General features: G+C 52.2%; 1 protein-coding gene across 1 annotated transcript in view; it reads left to right on the forward strand.

The window, feature by feature from the left end:
* LOC311201279 (acid-sensing ion channel 2) overlaps positions 1-14,399 on the forward strand; it is a gene marked incomplete at its 3' end in the record, with an annotated part of 569,954 nt that overhangs the window by 533,305 nt on the left and 22,250 nt on the right. Inside the window, exon 3 of the mRNA XM_084275638.1 lies at positions 11,947-12,074. Coding sequence (XP_084131764.1) covers positions 11,947-12,074 — 128 coding nt within the window. The remainder of the gene's footprint in view (positions 1-11,946; positions 12,075-14,399) is intronic.

The raw sequence follows: 14,399 nt of genomic DNA on the forward strand, positions 1-14,399 counted from the left end.
GGAGCAGAAGGGACCCTGGGGGAGCATCATCTCCTGTGGCCATCTGCTTCCCCTGCCCCTTTGGTAACCCTGATCCTGAAACATCTATAAAATATGATATTGTAAATAAGCTAACGAGTAGACAGCATGACATTCTCTGCTGCCAAAGCCTGCAGGCTTTTAGTTCTTCTTCTCTTAAAGCCTGAAATCCATTTGGCTGCCAGGGGTGCAGCTTGGCAGGGTGGGGAGTCTGCTGACACAGAGGAACTGAGACTTCTTGTGGAATCATGTGGAAAATCCTAAATCTCTTTAAAATATCCCAGTTGTTGAGGCATTGCATGGATGCCAGACCAAGACTTACACCCTCGTGCCCCTGAGTTAGAGCAGGGAATTGGGTTTGTTTCATCTGTTTTGTGTCCTTTTTTCTTCCCCCCCTTCCTCCAGCACAGTCAGCTGTTGATTTCAGGGCTTTCTTGGTCCTTCCTGGACAACATTTTGAAATCTCAACAAGAAATGATGAGCAGAAGAACCATTTCCCTTCCCTCCCTTCTAGACCTGAAATACTTGTGGGGTTTTTTAACCTGCTCTGACAGACTCTTCCCTGGCATTTTGTAATCACAAACCCTGCCTGAGACACAGCCCTTTTCCATTAAAATAAGTGTTTGCTTAGTTGTTGAGTTCACCAAAGTGCCTGGGAATGACATCACTCACAACACTGACATTTATAGGCGATGCAAATTCAATAGACATAACCACAGCTGTCAGTGCAATCCAGGCAGGGCACAGGGTCAAGGTTCCTCAGAATGCTGGAAACCTCTCTGCCTGCTGCCTGTCTTCAGATGTCCTTGTCCCAGCAGTGATTGGATTTAATTGCACACTAACTCCAAAGCTTTTTCCATCCAGCCTGGTTTGGAGCTCAGAGAGAAATTTGCTTTATTTTGTTCTCTGAAAGGATGCAAAAGCAAAATGGGAGCTGCTCTGGAGCTGGGCTCTGGCAGCAAAGGTCTTCTGCCTGCAGGGACTTGTGTGCTTCATCCTCCAGAGAAGTGTTCTGGAGAGGAACCAGGAGAAAATAGGTAGTTGTTAAGAGGTCATTACTCATTGGAGTGGCTGTGGAATGAGAAGAGCAGGTGAGTGATGGGGAGGCACGAGCTTGGCTCGAGATGGAAGTCTTGTCCTTGTAGGATAAAGGTCCAGTGGGAGCAAATCCTGGTTATCTGCCAGTGGTGCTGGGCTGGTGCAGGCTCTACAGTGTCCTCCAGGATGGAGCATTAAGCACAAATCCTGCCTGGCACAGCTTGGTCTGATGACCTGCATGGACCTCACAGCCCTGTGGAGGCTCTCACTGCAGGTCAGGGTGGTGATGGTGATGGCAGCACCACTTGGGGTGGTCACCCATCATCTGGGGGTGGTCACACATCATCTTGGGGTGGTCACACATCATCTGGGGGTGGTCACCCACCATCTGGGGATGGTCACCCATCATCTGGGGGTGGTCACCCATCAGTCACAGAATCCCAGACTGTTAGGAGTTGGAAGGGGCCTCGAAAGATCATCTAGTCCAACCTCCCTGCCAGAGCAGGGTCACTCTCATATTGAGGTGGTCACCCATCATCTTGGGGTGGTGATGCACCCCAGTCTTTATCTTCTCCCCCACTCTGGGAGTATTGTGCCTTCCCATGGGACCCACACTCCTGGAGAGATGTCAGGATGCAGAGGGTCTCCCTTAGAGCCAATGATGCTCAGAGCTGGAGATGTTCCTGGCACCTTTTGGACCTCCAGTCTGAGGAACCATGTCCTGCTAACCCCTCTACCAAGTACCTGGAGATAACATCTCCCTTTTGTCAGTACCAAAAGCTGTCTCAGCCTCTGAAGTGTCCTGGTCCCATCCATCCCCCTGTCCATCTGCCCTCCCCAAAAGGGGCAGCAGCAGAGCCACAGCCCAGCCCCGGCGCTGGGAAATCTGCTCCCATCTGGCTCCATGCCAGCCAAGATCAGCAGCAGCTCTTTGACTCTTTAATATTTCAAGATGTTCTGGGGGGATCAGCCAGGCTCCTGGAGTGTGTGTGGGGGGGAATGTGCAAGAACCACTTTGGTGCCTTTAAAACATGTCCTCTTTTTCCTTTCCCCTTCCCTTTCCCCTTCCCTTTTCCCTTTCCCCTTTCCTTTCCTTTCCTTTCCTTTCCTTTCCTTTCCTTTCCTTTCCTTTCCTTTCCTTTCCTTTCCTTTCCTTTCCTTTCCTTTCCTTTCCTTTCCTTTCCTTTCCTTTCCTTTCCTTTCCTTTCCTTTCCTTTCCTTTCCTTTCCTTTCCTTTCCTTTCCTTTCCTTTCCTTTCCTTTCCCTTTCCCTTTCCCTTTCCCTTTCCCTTTCCCTTTCCCTTTCCCTTTCCCTTTCCCTTTCCCCTTCCCTTTCCCCTTCCCTTTCCCCTTCCCCTTCCCTTTCCCCTTCCCCTTCCCTTTCCCCTTCCCTTCCCTTTCCCTTTCCCTTCCCTTCTTTATTGAATCATTTCTGTCCCTGGGGTGGCAGCAGCAGCAGCTTTAGCAAAAGCTGGCAGATGGGTGGCCTGGTGGGGGGGTTGGCACCCCCCAGCTCTGGATGCAGGGAATATTTCTCCCCTCTGGAGGGAATCTCTCTCCCTTCCTCACTCTGTATTTCTGGCAGCAGCTCCCAGGGACAGAGGAGATACTGGGGTGGCTCCAAACTACCCCTCTGATTTTTTGGCTTTCCTTCTACCTTCAGTCACCCTTCCCTGCCACACGTGGTTCCCAAAGGATGCTGACGTGGGAGGAGATGTTATTTCCTTTCCACACCAAGAATGACAGACTCACAGGGGTTGGAAGGGGCCTCCAGAGCTCATCAGGTCCAACCCCCTGCCCAAGCAGCTCCCCAGGACAGGTCACACAGGTCGGTGTCCAGACAGGGCTGGAATCTCTCCAGAGAAGGAGACTCCACACCCCCTGGGCAGCCTGTCCCAAGGCTCCCTCACCCTCACTGGGGAAAAGTTCTTCCCCATGTTGGTGTGGAACTCCCTATGCTCCAACTTACAGCCATTGCCCCTTGTCCTGTCCCCACAGACACTGAAAAGGGGCTGCCCATTTCCCCTGCATCCCACCCTTCAGATATTGATAAACATTCATAAGGTCCCCCCTTAGTCTTCTTCTCTCCAGGCTGAACAGCCCCAGCTCCCTCAGCCTTTCCTCACAGGGGAGATTCTCCAGGCCCTTCAGCATCTCTGTCCCTCCTCTGGACTCTCTCCAGGAGATCCCTGGCTGTTTGATCCCAGGGAGCCCAGCACTGGACCCAGCAATTGTATAAACAGCATAACCCATCAGGAATAACCCTGCCCTGGCGTGACCCCACTGGGAAAGCAGGTTACAAGACACTTGTTTCCCCACTTTAATGATTAAAGCTTAAGCTTAATAGGAGAGGAGTGAGGAACTGAAATATTCATTTACTGGCTCCTCACCATCCAGCAAAACCTCTTTAGCAGCTCTGGGCTCGGCTTGCTGGAGACCTGCCTGTTTCTCCTGCCCCGTATATTATGTAAGAAGCTTTTTAATAATATACGTTGAGACATATGGCCCCTCAGATTTAGTATGCAAATGCAATATGCTTAACTAAAAATAGCAGAGATGCTTAATGTGGTTTGTTATAACACCTTCTGTTACTGGGTGAGTAATGATCGCGGCTGAGCTGCACAGGGAGCTTGGGATGGAGTGAGGAGGGAAGAACGTCCACTCAGGGCTTGCCTGCTGTAGGGAAGGAGCTCCAGTGTGTCCCTTCTCCTGCCTCTTCCAGCAGTGTGACAGGTCTGCTCAGTAGCAGACACCCAGTAAATGCTTAGTCGGGGGTTAAGTAACAACTCACTGGCAGCAAAGCTTTGGGTCCCAGCTGGGTGGAGTTGTTGCCTTATATCTGGGAGTGTTAGCTTGTGTTTGGGCATTGGGATCTCACAGGGGTTGGAAGGGACCTCCAGAGCTCATGGGGTCCAACCCCCTGCCAAAGCAGCTCCCTAGGACAGGGCACACAGGTCGGTGTCCAGACGGGGCTGGAATCTCTCCAGAGAAGGAGACTCCACACCCCCTGGGCAGCCTGTCCCAGGGCTCCCTCACCCTCACTGGGGAAAAGTTCTTCCCCAGGTTGCTGTGGAACTCCCTGTGCTCCAACTTGCAGCCATTGCCCCTTGTCCTGTCCCCACAGACACTGAGAAGGGGCTGCCCATTTCCCCCTGCATCCCACCCTTCAGATATTGATAAACATTCCTAAGGTCCCCCCTTAGTCTTCTTCTCTGCAGGCTGAACAGGTGCAAGTGTTTGGGGTTTGTTTTCCCAGTATAAACTTTGAACTTCTCACATGAAACCCCTGATGACTTGCTCTGGTGGAGCACATCACACGGTGCTTCTCTGCTGCTCTTCATCTGCTCTCCATCACCATCAAATCCTCCAGTGGCCTTCAGATCATCACTGATATGCTGGAACCACATCTACCTGAGTTGTCCAGCTCCTGGGTGATGCTGTGGGGGTGTCTCAGATCACTTCCCACCTCTATAAGAGGAATCCCCAACTTCATCCTGACATTGATTATTTGAGAGGACCAGGGGAACAATGAAGCTGCAGGTCCTCAGCAGTGCTTTGAAGCAGCAGGTTTCATTTCATTGCTGCAGGGAAGGGGTCACTGAGGGAGAAGCTGGTTTCCTTTACAGGTTCCTTAGCTCTGAGAAGCCAGTGCCTGAATTTCCCACTGGGGCTTGGTTCTGCTGATCTGATCCTATCAGAGCTGCTGATGGGGATGAAGGAGTTGTCTTGTCTCCACAGAGGGAAGTTGCAGCACCTTGGACGTGACTCATCCTGCTGTAGACATCTCCCTGGTATGAGATGAATCACTCTGGAGCTGCTGCCTCGCTCCTTTGGTGACAGGAAAAGCCTGAAAATAGATTGAAGTGTCCAGAGCTGGGGATGGGGCTTGCTTGGAGCTTGTCCTGGTGCTCTCAGAGGAGGGGAGTCTTCTGGCAGCAGCAGGACCCATGGGGGGTGTTACTGCAGCATCCCTGAGACCCTGGCATGGACCAGGATGAGAACATCACATTGCAGGGAAAAGACAGTGCTTCTTGGCATGCTCAAAAGGTTGTAAAGTGGGGGGGATGTCCTGCCTTCAGGGCTCCCAGGAGAAAGGGGACAAGGCTGAGGGACCCGTCCACTATCTCACACTGTGGCCTGTAGTTCACAGGGCTTTCCATCCTCTCACCCCCACCCTAGATGCCATAAACACCTGGAAAGAGATTGGTGAGGTTTTTCCCTCTTCTCCAGACACTTTGGGGACATTTTTGTCTTCTCCACCATCAGCCTCTCCCCTTCCCTTGGGCCAGCACTGAGAAGGCTGAGGGGGATCTTCTCAGTGCTGAGAAACCCTTGAGGGGTGGGGGCAGGAGGATGGGTCAGTCTGTGTTCAGGGGGGCCCAGGGACAGGACAAGAGGCCACGGGCACAAACTGGAGCAGAGAAAGTCCCACCTAAGCCTGAGGAGGAACTTCTGTGCTGGGAGGATGGCAGAGCCCTGTGCCAGGCTGCCCAGAGAGGTTGGGGAGTCTCCATCTCTGGAGACATCCCAACCCCATGATCCTGGGCTCTGTCCTGTGCAGCCTGCTCGAGGGGACCCTGCTCTGGGGGGTTGGACTGGGTGATCTCCAGAGCTCCCTGCCAGCCCCCACCAGTCTGGGAGTCTGTGACTCTCACTCCTGCCATGGGACACGTGATGTTCTTCCCAGCAGCTGCCAGAGCTGATGATAAACATCTCATTTCCATCCGTGGGGAGATTCCTGGTCCCTGTTCACTTCCCAAACAGCAGCCAACATGTGAGAGCAAAGCACACAGGGCAGATTTCCAGTGACTGGTTTATAGTGGGACAAGTTGTGGTGACTGGGTGGCCTGTCAGACAGATGCCATCCACCCTCCCTCTTACTTCAGCTTCACTTCATCCCGTTACCAAGCAACTTGAAGTGAAGCAAAACACAGCACTTCCCCAGAAACCAGAGCACGCACAGGGGAGTGAAACTGGTTTCCCTGGCCTGAAACTGGTTTCTTTCTAACTCCACGTTCTTTTCACAGGAGCCTTGCCATTCCTGCTTTCTTATAGTCAGGTTTCCATGGCAATTTAGAGGGGTTTTGGGGTTTTTTCCATCTATAAATTTTTGTCTAGGAAAAAAAAAAGCCTCTGTTTGTTAGATATTTGTTGAAGATTTCTGCACAGATACAGCCTGGTCAAAGCAGCAGGTGACCTCTCTTAAGTCCAGAAGCACAAGACACGTCTGCTGGGTGGCCGTGTGTCCCAGCTGCCCCACTGGTGTGATGAGCCTGACGTGCTCAGCAGGTGCTGAGCTGCGGCCATGGAGCCCGGTGGGTAATCTGAGGACACACAGCCAGGTCCCACGTGCTGCTGAGCCAAGTGGGAGGTGTGTGGGAGGGATGGATGGAGGAGGGATTTAGGGGGGTCACGGGGTTTGGTGAGAACGGGGACGTGGCCATGCTGTTTGGCACACCCAGAGCAACTTGGGGTGCTCAGCCCCAGTGCCAGGGTTGCCAACCTACCTGGGGGATGCTGGAGGAGGTAGAGGAGCCCTTGCTCTGATGCACGTTGTTTCCATGGCAATAGTGAGCAAAGGCTGCTAGATGAACCTCAGTGGCTCACAGCATCTCCTGGGGCTGTGCTGCCACAGCACCCCCTGATCCCAGGGAGCCTTCCTCCCCATGGGAGACAGGACACCGTGGTCTCAATGTCCCCATTACAGGTGCAGCACAGCCAGCACAGGGGTGCACATCTGTGCTTCCTTCCAGATGTTGCATGTGGTGCTGGCTGTACCCATGAGGGTCCAGTCCCCATTGGGTAGTCCCCATCTTTGCCCCTCAGTGATCCACTGTGATGTTGAACAGCGATTCACAGGGCATGGGAGAGGCACTTGGTGACTCTTCTGGCCCAGTGAGATGTGTAGCAACAACGCTCCTGTTCTACAGGTGGGGAAACTGAGGCAAAGGACAAGGAGAGTCAGGGGAGAACCCAAACCTCAGTGCTGCCCTACGTAAGGCACAGGAGAAGCCTAATTACCAACAATAAACCTTCAGGTCACCTTCTTACACCGTCCTCATGGGAACTGGCTGAGAAAATACCTTCTACTTGTCTCTTCTGGGGGCTCTGTGGGATCTGTTTTGGGTTTGTCTCTTCCAGGGAGCTGCCAGTGCTGCCGGCAGAGCTGGCAAGTGACGGCTCCAGCTAGAAACGACCCATGGCTCAGGCTGGATCTTCAATTCCCAATAAATTAGTGCTGAGCAGAGCTGCAGATGTTAATTGCCAGCGAGAAGAGGATCAGTTTGGACATAATAAGGCAGGGGAAGAAGGGTAACTCCGTGCCTTTGGCAGCATTTCTTCTTTTAATTGCAGCTTCTTGCATATTCACAGGGCTGAACTCCGTGGCTCGTACGCAGTCAGCTGGAGCTCCATTAAGATTCTCAAGCGATGCTCTAAGCAGAAAACCCCAGCGAAGTCCTGGAAAGCCAACACCAGAAATAGAAAGCTGTGCAGCCTGCACCATGTAATACTCCTCAGCCAGCTTGGAGCACATGCTGAATTAATCCCCAATTTAATTAACGCGACTCTAATCCTTCAGTTGAAAAGAGCAGCTCAGGATTTGTTTGGAAGCGCTGTCCTGTGGATGGGAATGTGTGTTAATGGAGCTTAAAAGGCAATTGTCAGGGAGGTTTTGCTCCGTTTCCAGCCTGGGACACACAAGGAAAGGGGTTTATGAGCACTGTCTTCTTAAAAGCAGGGCTGGACATTGACTGGTGGGCTGTGGTGGAGCAAATTCATTCAGAAACCATAAGGTGGGAACCAAACCCCCAAGTCATTGTTTTATTTTTAAAGTTTTCCCATGCTTTGAGCCAACCAAAGGGGTTTTGGGGTTATTTTTTTTCCCCTGTTGATGGGTGATTACAAGAAAAAGCAGTGGCAGCCCGGGCCAGCGCTCAGCCCCGTACCTCTAGGAGGTACTGCTAGAAGAAGCCCTCCCAAATGATGCTAAAACTAGCAAACCCACAGCCAAGCTGTGTCTCTGGGTGTAGTCACACCCCTGGCTGTATCTCTCCAGGCTTGGAGTGACAGAGAGGGTTTGCCACAGAGCCTTTTGGGGTTTGCTCTGCCCAGGGACATTCATCTGTGGGGACAGGGCAAGGGGTGATGGCCTCAAGTTGGAGCATAGGAAGTTCCACAGCAACATGGGGAAGAACTTTTCCCCAGTGAGGGTGAGGGAGCCCTGGGACAGGCTGCCCAGGGGGTGTGGAGTCTCCTTCTCTGGAGAGATTCCAGCCCCGTCTGGACACCGACCTGTGTGACCTGTCCTGGGGAGCTGCTTTGGCAGGGGGTTGGACCCCATGAGCTCTGGAGGTCCCTTCCAACCCCTGTGATTCTGTGACTCTGTGATCTTAGCAAGCTAAACACACCCAAAAACAGACAGTCTTGAGCTTCTGGGTTCTCTGAGACCTTTTCCTTAGTCTCATGGCGAATCTTTAACCCACCCTAATGCTTCTCCAGCTCCATCACGGAGCTTGGAAACATTCAAGATGCAGCTATTGAGGACTGGTCCAGGCATAGCCCATCAAAGGGGTTTGTAGCTGGCTTTTAATTTTCCTCTCTTAGAGGAAACCAGCTATTTTGTAGAGAATGATTTTTTAGGAGAAGTGGTGGTTTTTCAAAGCCAGTTTCATGTTGATAGTTTCATCCTCGCGTGCGTCTCTTGCAGGGAAAACAATGAGTGCTGCCTGGCTTTTGGCAGCTTTTCTACAATAAAGAAATGCTGTTTATTTTGCTCTTCTTGTTATTATCGATGATGAAAATTAATAACTGTGTGTTTTAAAAGCAGAGTTCCTTCTGTGGCTCAGAAAATGCCTTCCCCTCCCCATCCCTGCTCACGAATGGCTGGGTGCCAGAACTTTCTATTTAAAATTCCAAACCCTGTTGGGGTGAAGTCTCTTTCTGGATGCTTGCAGGCTGGATCTTGTTTGCTGGATAGGAATATACAGGAGTTTACCCACAGATGGACCTGGACCCAGCACCCCGTCAGGGTAATCCATGGAATTAAGGCAGAGCTGAGCAGAGCCTGGGTGGGTGCAGAAATGGGAAGAAGAATTTTGGATGGAAAATGTTTCGACAAAACAGTTCCCTTTTCCCAACAAGTTAGACTAAATAGAAGCTTTTCTCCTCCAACTTGTCAGGTAATTACTGAAGGAAGCATATGGTGTCTTCTCTGAAGTGTTGGAAGGGGATCAACACCAGGCAGAGGAATGGAGCTGAGTGGGGTTGGTAGGAATGGGAGTCACGGGGGGACAACAGCATCAGGATTGATGTTGGAGGAGTTGGTGGGTGCTCAGGAGAGGGTTTGGAACTGTTCTGGTGTGTGTGCACCCATGGGGCTTGGGCAGCTGGGTGCTGAATCCGCTGCGGAGCTCAGAGCAGAGAGAAGGTTGGATGGGGACACTCAGCATTGCCAAAGGTTTTGGGGAGAGCTGGCTTCACCCTTAGCAGTGGGGAGGGTTTGGAGGGTCAACACTAGGGAGTTGTTGGTAGGAAGGAGAGCCTCAAATGGGACTCCTGTGGGTGGGCAGATGCTGGGTGTGAGCAGCCAGTGGGAGAGCTTGGATGGGTTGACACCCATCTGACATCTTTTGGAGGGAGAGGAACCCAGTTACAGCTGTGCAAGGAAAGGGGTTTGGTCATGGTGGATCCCAGTAATAGGGTTGTGTTCCTCATCATAACCCCCATCCCAGGAGGGCGGGGAGTGAATCGGGTCCCAGTTGTTGGCTGTTGAGCAGAAGGTCAGGAGCAAGGATGGTCAGTGCAGTCTCACTCCACGAGTCTTCAGTGGAATAAGCCAAAACAGACTCACAGTCTCTGTGCCAGTGTCCCACAAAGATAAGAGATCTCTGAGGAGATGCACCCACACTCTGCATCCGGGTGCCACCCCATGCAATTAGCAGTGCTGCCTGCCCTAAATCATGGCATCATTTGGATACCAAAGACCCTTTTGTCACAAAGAGGTGAAAATACATCATTTCCTTGTGTGGAGCACTGTGGAATCAGGCAGATGAGTGTGGACACTGAAAGCATCAATCAATGGGAGCGTGTGTTCAACAGGAGCCTTGTAGATCAATACATCTCCTCCAAGGTGAAAGTCCAACTCAGGCTGGTTGGAGCTGAGCCCTGATGAAGCACACAGAGAGCCCAGAGCTGAATGAAGTGTGTGCCTTGGCTCATGGTTGGCAGGAGGGTTTCTTCCCTCAGCAGGGGATGAAGGTGACAGTTGCACGTCTGGGCATTTCTGGAGGTCTCTGGTCCAACCTTCTTGGGCCAACAGTTTGGATGAGTTTGGCTGTGACAGTGTTAAAGGCTCAGAAGGTGGTTAGTTGTGAAGGAGGTAGACCTGTGGATGCTCTTGTTTAGCCACACAAATCTATGCATGAGCCCCTTCCCACCTGTGCAGTCTCTGGCTTCATCTCCCTTGGGAGCTACCAAGTGAGCAGAGTTCAAGAAAGTCCTCTTGGTAGGAGGAATTTACTGCCTGATTGAGTCAGCAGAGCTGGATCTTCTTAAGTGGAGGGTTCCCAAGATCTGTAAACCCAATGTCATCCCACATCACCTTATTATTCTCTTCTTCTTCTCACCCCATGGTCTGGTGTCTTCTGGTGTTGTGTCCTGCTGCAAATCTCTGTGCAGCCCTGGGTGTAACAGCTCTGCAGCCATGATTCCTTGGTGCTGGGTGTGTCTCCCAGTGCTCCTGCAGTGCTGTGAGAAACAGAAATGCACAATAAAACAATGAAAAATACCAGGGAATGGTAAGCAAGGCAAAGCAAGAGTGACTCATCTTCAAACAGAAGCCCTTTAGATATAGAGATGGCATTTGCTGGCCACAGGCACAGATTTATATTAGCAGTTAACTCAGTTTTTAGGGCAAATTATGCATAGTTAGCAACTTCCCTCAGTAACCAGCCCCCCACCCAGCAGTCCCATATGCTCCCTCTCATTTGTTGGGCTGTGAGACCTGAGCAGTCGTGCTAAAGAGAGGAAGGTTACGCGCCCCAGCTGCTTGGAGATGCCTGTGTGATGAGACGAGCCCAGAGTGCTCATACATCACACTTGGGTCTGATTTGCATCTGATTAATTCTGTTTCTGAAAGTCTCTTTTTTGGGTTGGTTTTAGCTGCTAGTGGAAGTGGGGAAGTGACCTGGAGTTACCCAGTACTGGGCACGGATTTGGGATGTGGAAACCTCGTCTCACCTGTAACTCGGTGGTGTGTCTGCACCCATGCACTGGGAATCCCTCTGTGCAGCCTGGAGCAGCTTCAGATCCCAAAAAACACAAGGTCCTTCAAACTGAACACACTTCTTTGTTCTTTATTTACCTACATTATCTCCTGGGTGGCCTCAGGCTGCATCAGAGATGGGGCAGCAGAGGTGTGGTGTGCCCATCGGAGACCTTACGGACAGTAGGAACGTCTCTGTTGGGGGAAGGAGGTTGTTTTGGTGCTGGGGGAATGTGCTGTGTAACTAAGCATCAGCCTGAAAGTAGATGTCACCTCCTGCTTTCTGGAGCTTGGAAGTACAGAGCAAGCTGGGGAAATCATGGATCTCTGTGTTAGGGGGGTGAACCCTTGGGATAGGCAGCAGTGTAAGGACCAGGAGCCTGGAGATGCTGCAGCAGTGGTGATTTGGGGGGCTGGGTGTGCTCTGCTCACAGCAAATGCTGCCACTGGGTTCCCTTCCTTGATGCCCTAAAGTCTGATCATCCAGGTAGAGCACTCCCAACTGCTCATCTCCTGCTTCTGAGCAGCACAGAGGTACCAGATAGGATGGAGGGGCAGATGCACCCACGCAGGTGGACACCATCCCACCTGCTCCAGCCCACTAACCTCCCTGCTCTCTTCTTGCAGAGGAGACAACGTTCGAGGCTGGAGTCAAAGTCCAGATTCACAGCCAGTCTGAGCCTCCCTTCGTCCAGGAGCTGGGCTTTGGGGTGGCCCCTGGATTCCAGACCTTTGTGGCCACCCAAGAGCAAAGGGTAAGTCATATGTTTAATTTACACACCAAGATCCTTCCAGTGGGTCCATGTGAGAGGTTTCTACCACACTTCAGTGCTCCTTTTTCTGCCTTGCTTCAAACAGGTTGGGATGAGGGCAGCTTCTTCAGTGTTGCTTCCCACATGTTGCCTACAGTCCTTGTAATTTTGGCCACAGAAGGGATGTCATCCCCAGTAATGTCCCTGCCTCACTTGATTCTCATGGTTCAGTGGTGGCAGTCACTCGGTGCCTTGGGTACCTTCCAACCAGCTTTTTGGGTTTTGGCCAGAAGGCTCTTGCACTCCAAGGGTGTAAAAAGAGACAAGAGGCAAGTGTTTCATTATACAGATCAGCATGAATCCTGCCAGGTAACACAGAAAGAGTCACGTTATTATGGACTCCATGGGATGCTCGTGGCTTGGGATGTATCACCCTCCCTGGGCCCCTGTGGTAGCACATCATCTCACTGCACATGGATGTGATGTGACATAGCATCATCAGACCCAAATCCTGCTTTGGAGGTCAGAAAGCTGACCAGCAGAATGGTTTCCCCACCCCAGCTTGGCCCTGGCGCTCTCATTCCCAGCCCTCCTGCCTCATTGCCTCTCTCATTTTCTTCCCTGCTCTTGTCTCCATCCTCAAATGAGACATAAATCAAGCTGAGGCAAACGAGCACGAGCTGGTGGAGGGTTTGCTCTGCTCCATGGAGATCAGAGCTGCAGTCATTACACGTCAGCTCAGAGCAACGTGCAGCATTCACCACCAAACCCATGGGTAAGGTGTCTCTCCATGGCCACCGGGTACCAAAATACACCTGAAGATGCTGCAGCTCAGGCAGGCAGGATGCAGATCCTCTCTCTCTCCCCTTCGTTAGGCTGCTGTGCTTGTGTGTAATGATCCAGGAGATGAGGAGGGGGTGTGGGCTCCTGGTGGGCGAGCGCCAGGTGGAAACTTCTCAATTAAAGCAGGAAAATGCTTTGCTGGCGTCAGGTGGTGTCTTGTGGGAAGTCCAGTGGACTGGAGGAAATGAGCAGCTTTATTAGCCTGTGGGGCTCTCATTTGGAGTGTAACACCTTAGGAACAGCAAAGGCAAAGGGCTCTCCAGGGGCTGAGGCAGCAGCTGCTCAAGTCCAAAGCAGAAACAGGTTCAGAAACCCATTGTGGGCAGTTTTCATGCCCACTGTTCTGACACAAGCCCATCCATGCATCTCTAGCATCCTCACCTCACACTGCAGCTGCTTTCTGCTCTCCTGGGGGACCCAGCAGTGTTTGGCATTGCTTCCATGGAGGATGCTGTGAGATAAGGAGTCTGGAAGGGTGGAAAACTGATTCATTAGTGTTGGCAGTCATCACTGGGCATCAAATGCCTTATCTCTCCTCTCTCCTGGGGCCGTGTCCAGAAGCAGTCTGGGGGTTTCCATGCAGTGGGTAGGTGATGCTGGGGTCAGCCCTGTGCCTGTGGCTGGATGGGACATGGAGCAGTGGGGTCTGGATACATCCCTGGTGTAGATGCTCACCCCTGGACTGCAGCATGTGGGAGCCCATCCCACCCCAGTGCCTGGGTTACCTGGGGAGGACAAGTGACTTGCCAATGGTGGGGGGGGAAGTCGGTGTCAGAGCAGAGGGTCCTGTGTCAGGCTTGCTGGAAGGAAGAAATGTTTCATGCTGAGATGCTGGGGCAGCTGCCCAGAGAGGTGGTGAGTGGCCCATCACAGACTCACAGACTCACAGGGGTTGGAAGGGACCTCAAGAGATCATCAGGTCCAACCCCCTGCCAAAGCAGCTCCCCAGGACAGGTCACACAGGTCGGTGTCCAGACGGGGCTGGAATCTCTCCAGAGAAGGAGACTCCACACCCCCTGGGCAGCCTGTCCCAGGGCTCCCTCACCCTCCCTGGGGAAAAGTTCTTCCCCATGTTGCTGTGGAACTCCCTGTGCTCCAACTTGAGGCCATTGCCCCTTGTCCTGTCCCCACAGACACTGAGAAGGGGCTGCCCATTTCCCCTGCATCCCACCCTTCAGATACTGATAAACATTCATAAGGTCCCCCCTTAGTCTTCTTCTCTCCAGGCTGAACAGCCCCAGCTTATTCAGCCTCTCCTCACAGAGGAGATGCTCCAGGCCCTTCATCATCTTCGTAGCCCTTCTTTGGACTCTCTCCAGGAGATCCCTGTCCTTTTTATGCCAGGGTGTCGGTGTCAGGGCAGAGGATCCTGTGTCAGGCTTGCTGGAAGGAAGAAATGTTTCATGCTGAGATGCTGAGGCAGCTGCCCAGAGAGGTGGTGAGTGCCCCATCCCTGGAGACATTCCAGGTCAGGGTGGATGAAGC

Source organism: Gallinula chloropus (genome assembly GCF_964237585.1).
Source record: "Gallinula chloropus genome assembly, chromosome: 26".
NCBI classification, from domain to species: domain Eukaryota; kingdom Metazoa; phylum Chordata; class Aves; order Gruiformes; family Rallidae; genus Gallinula; species Gallinula chloropus.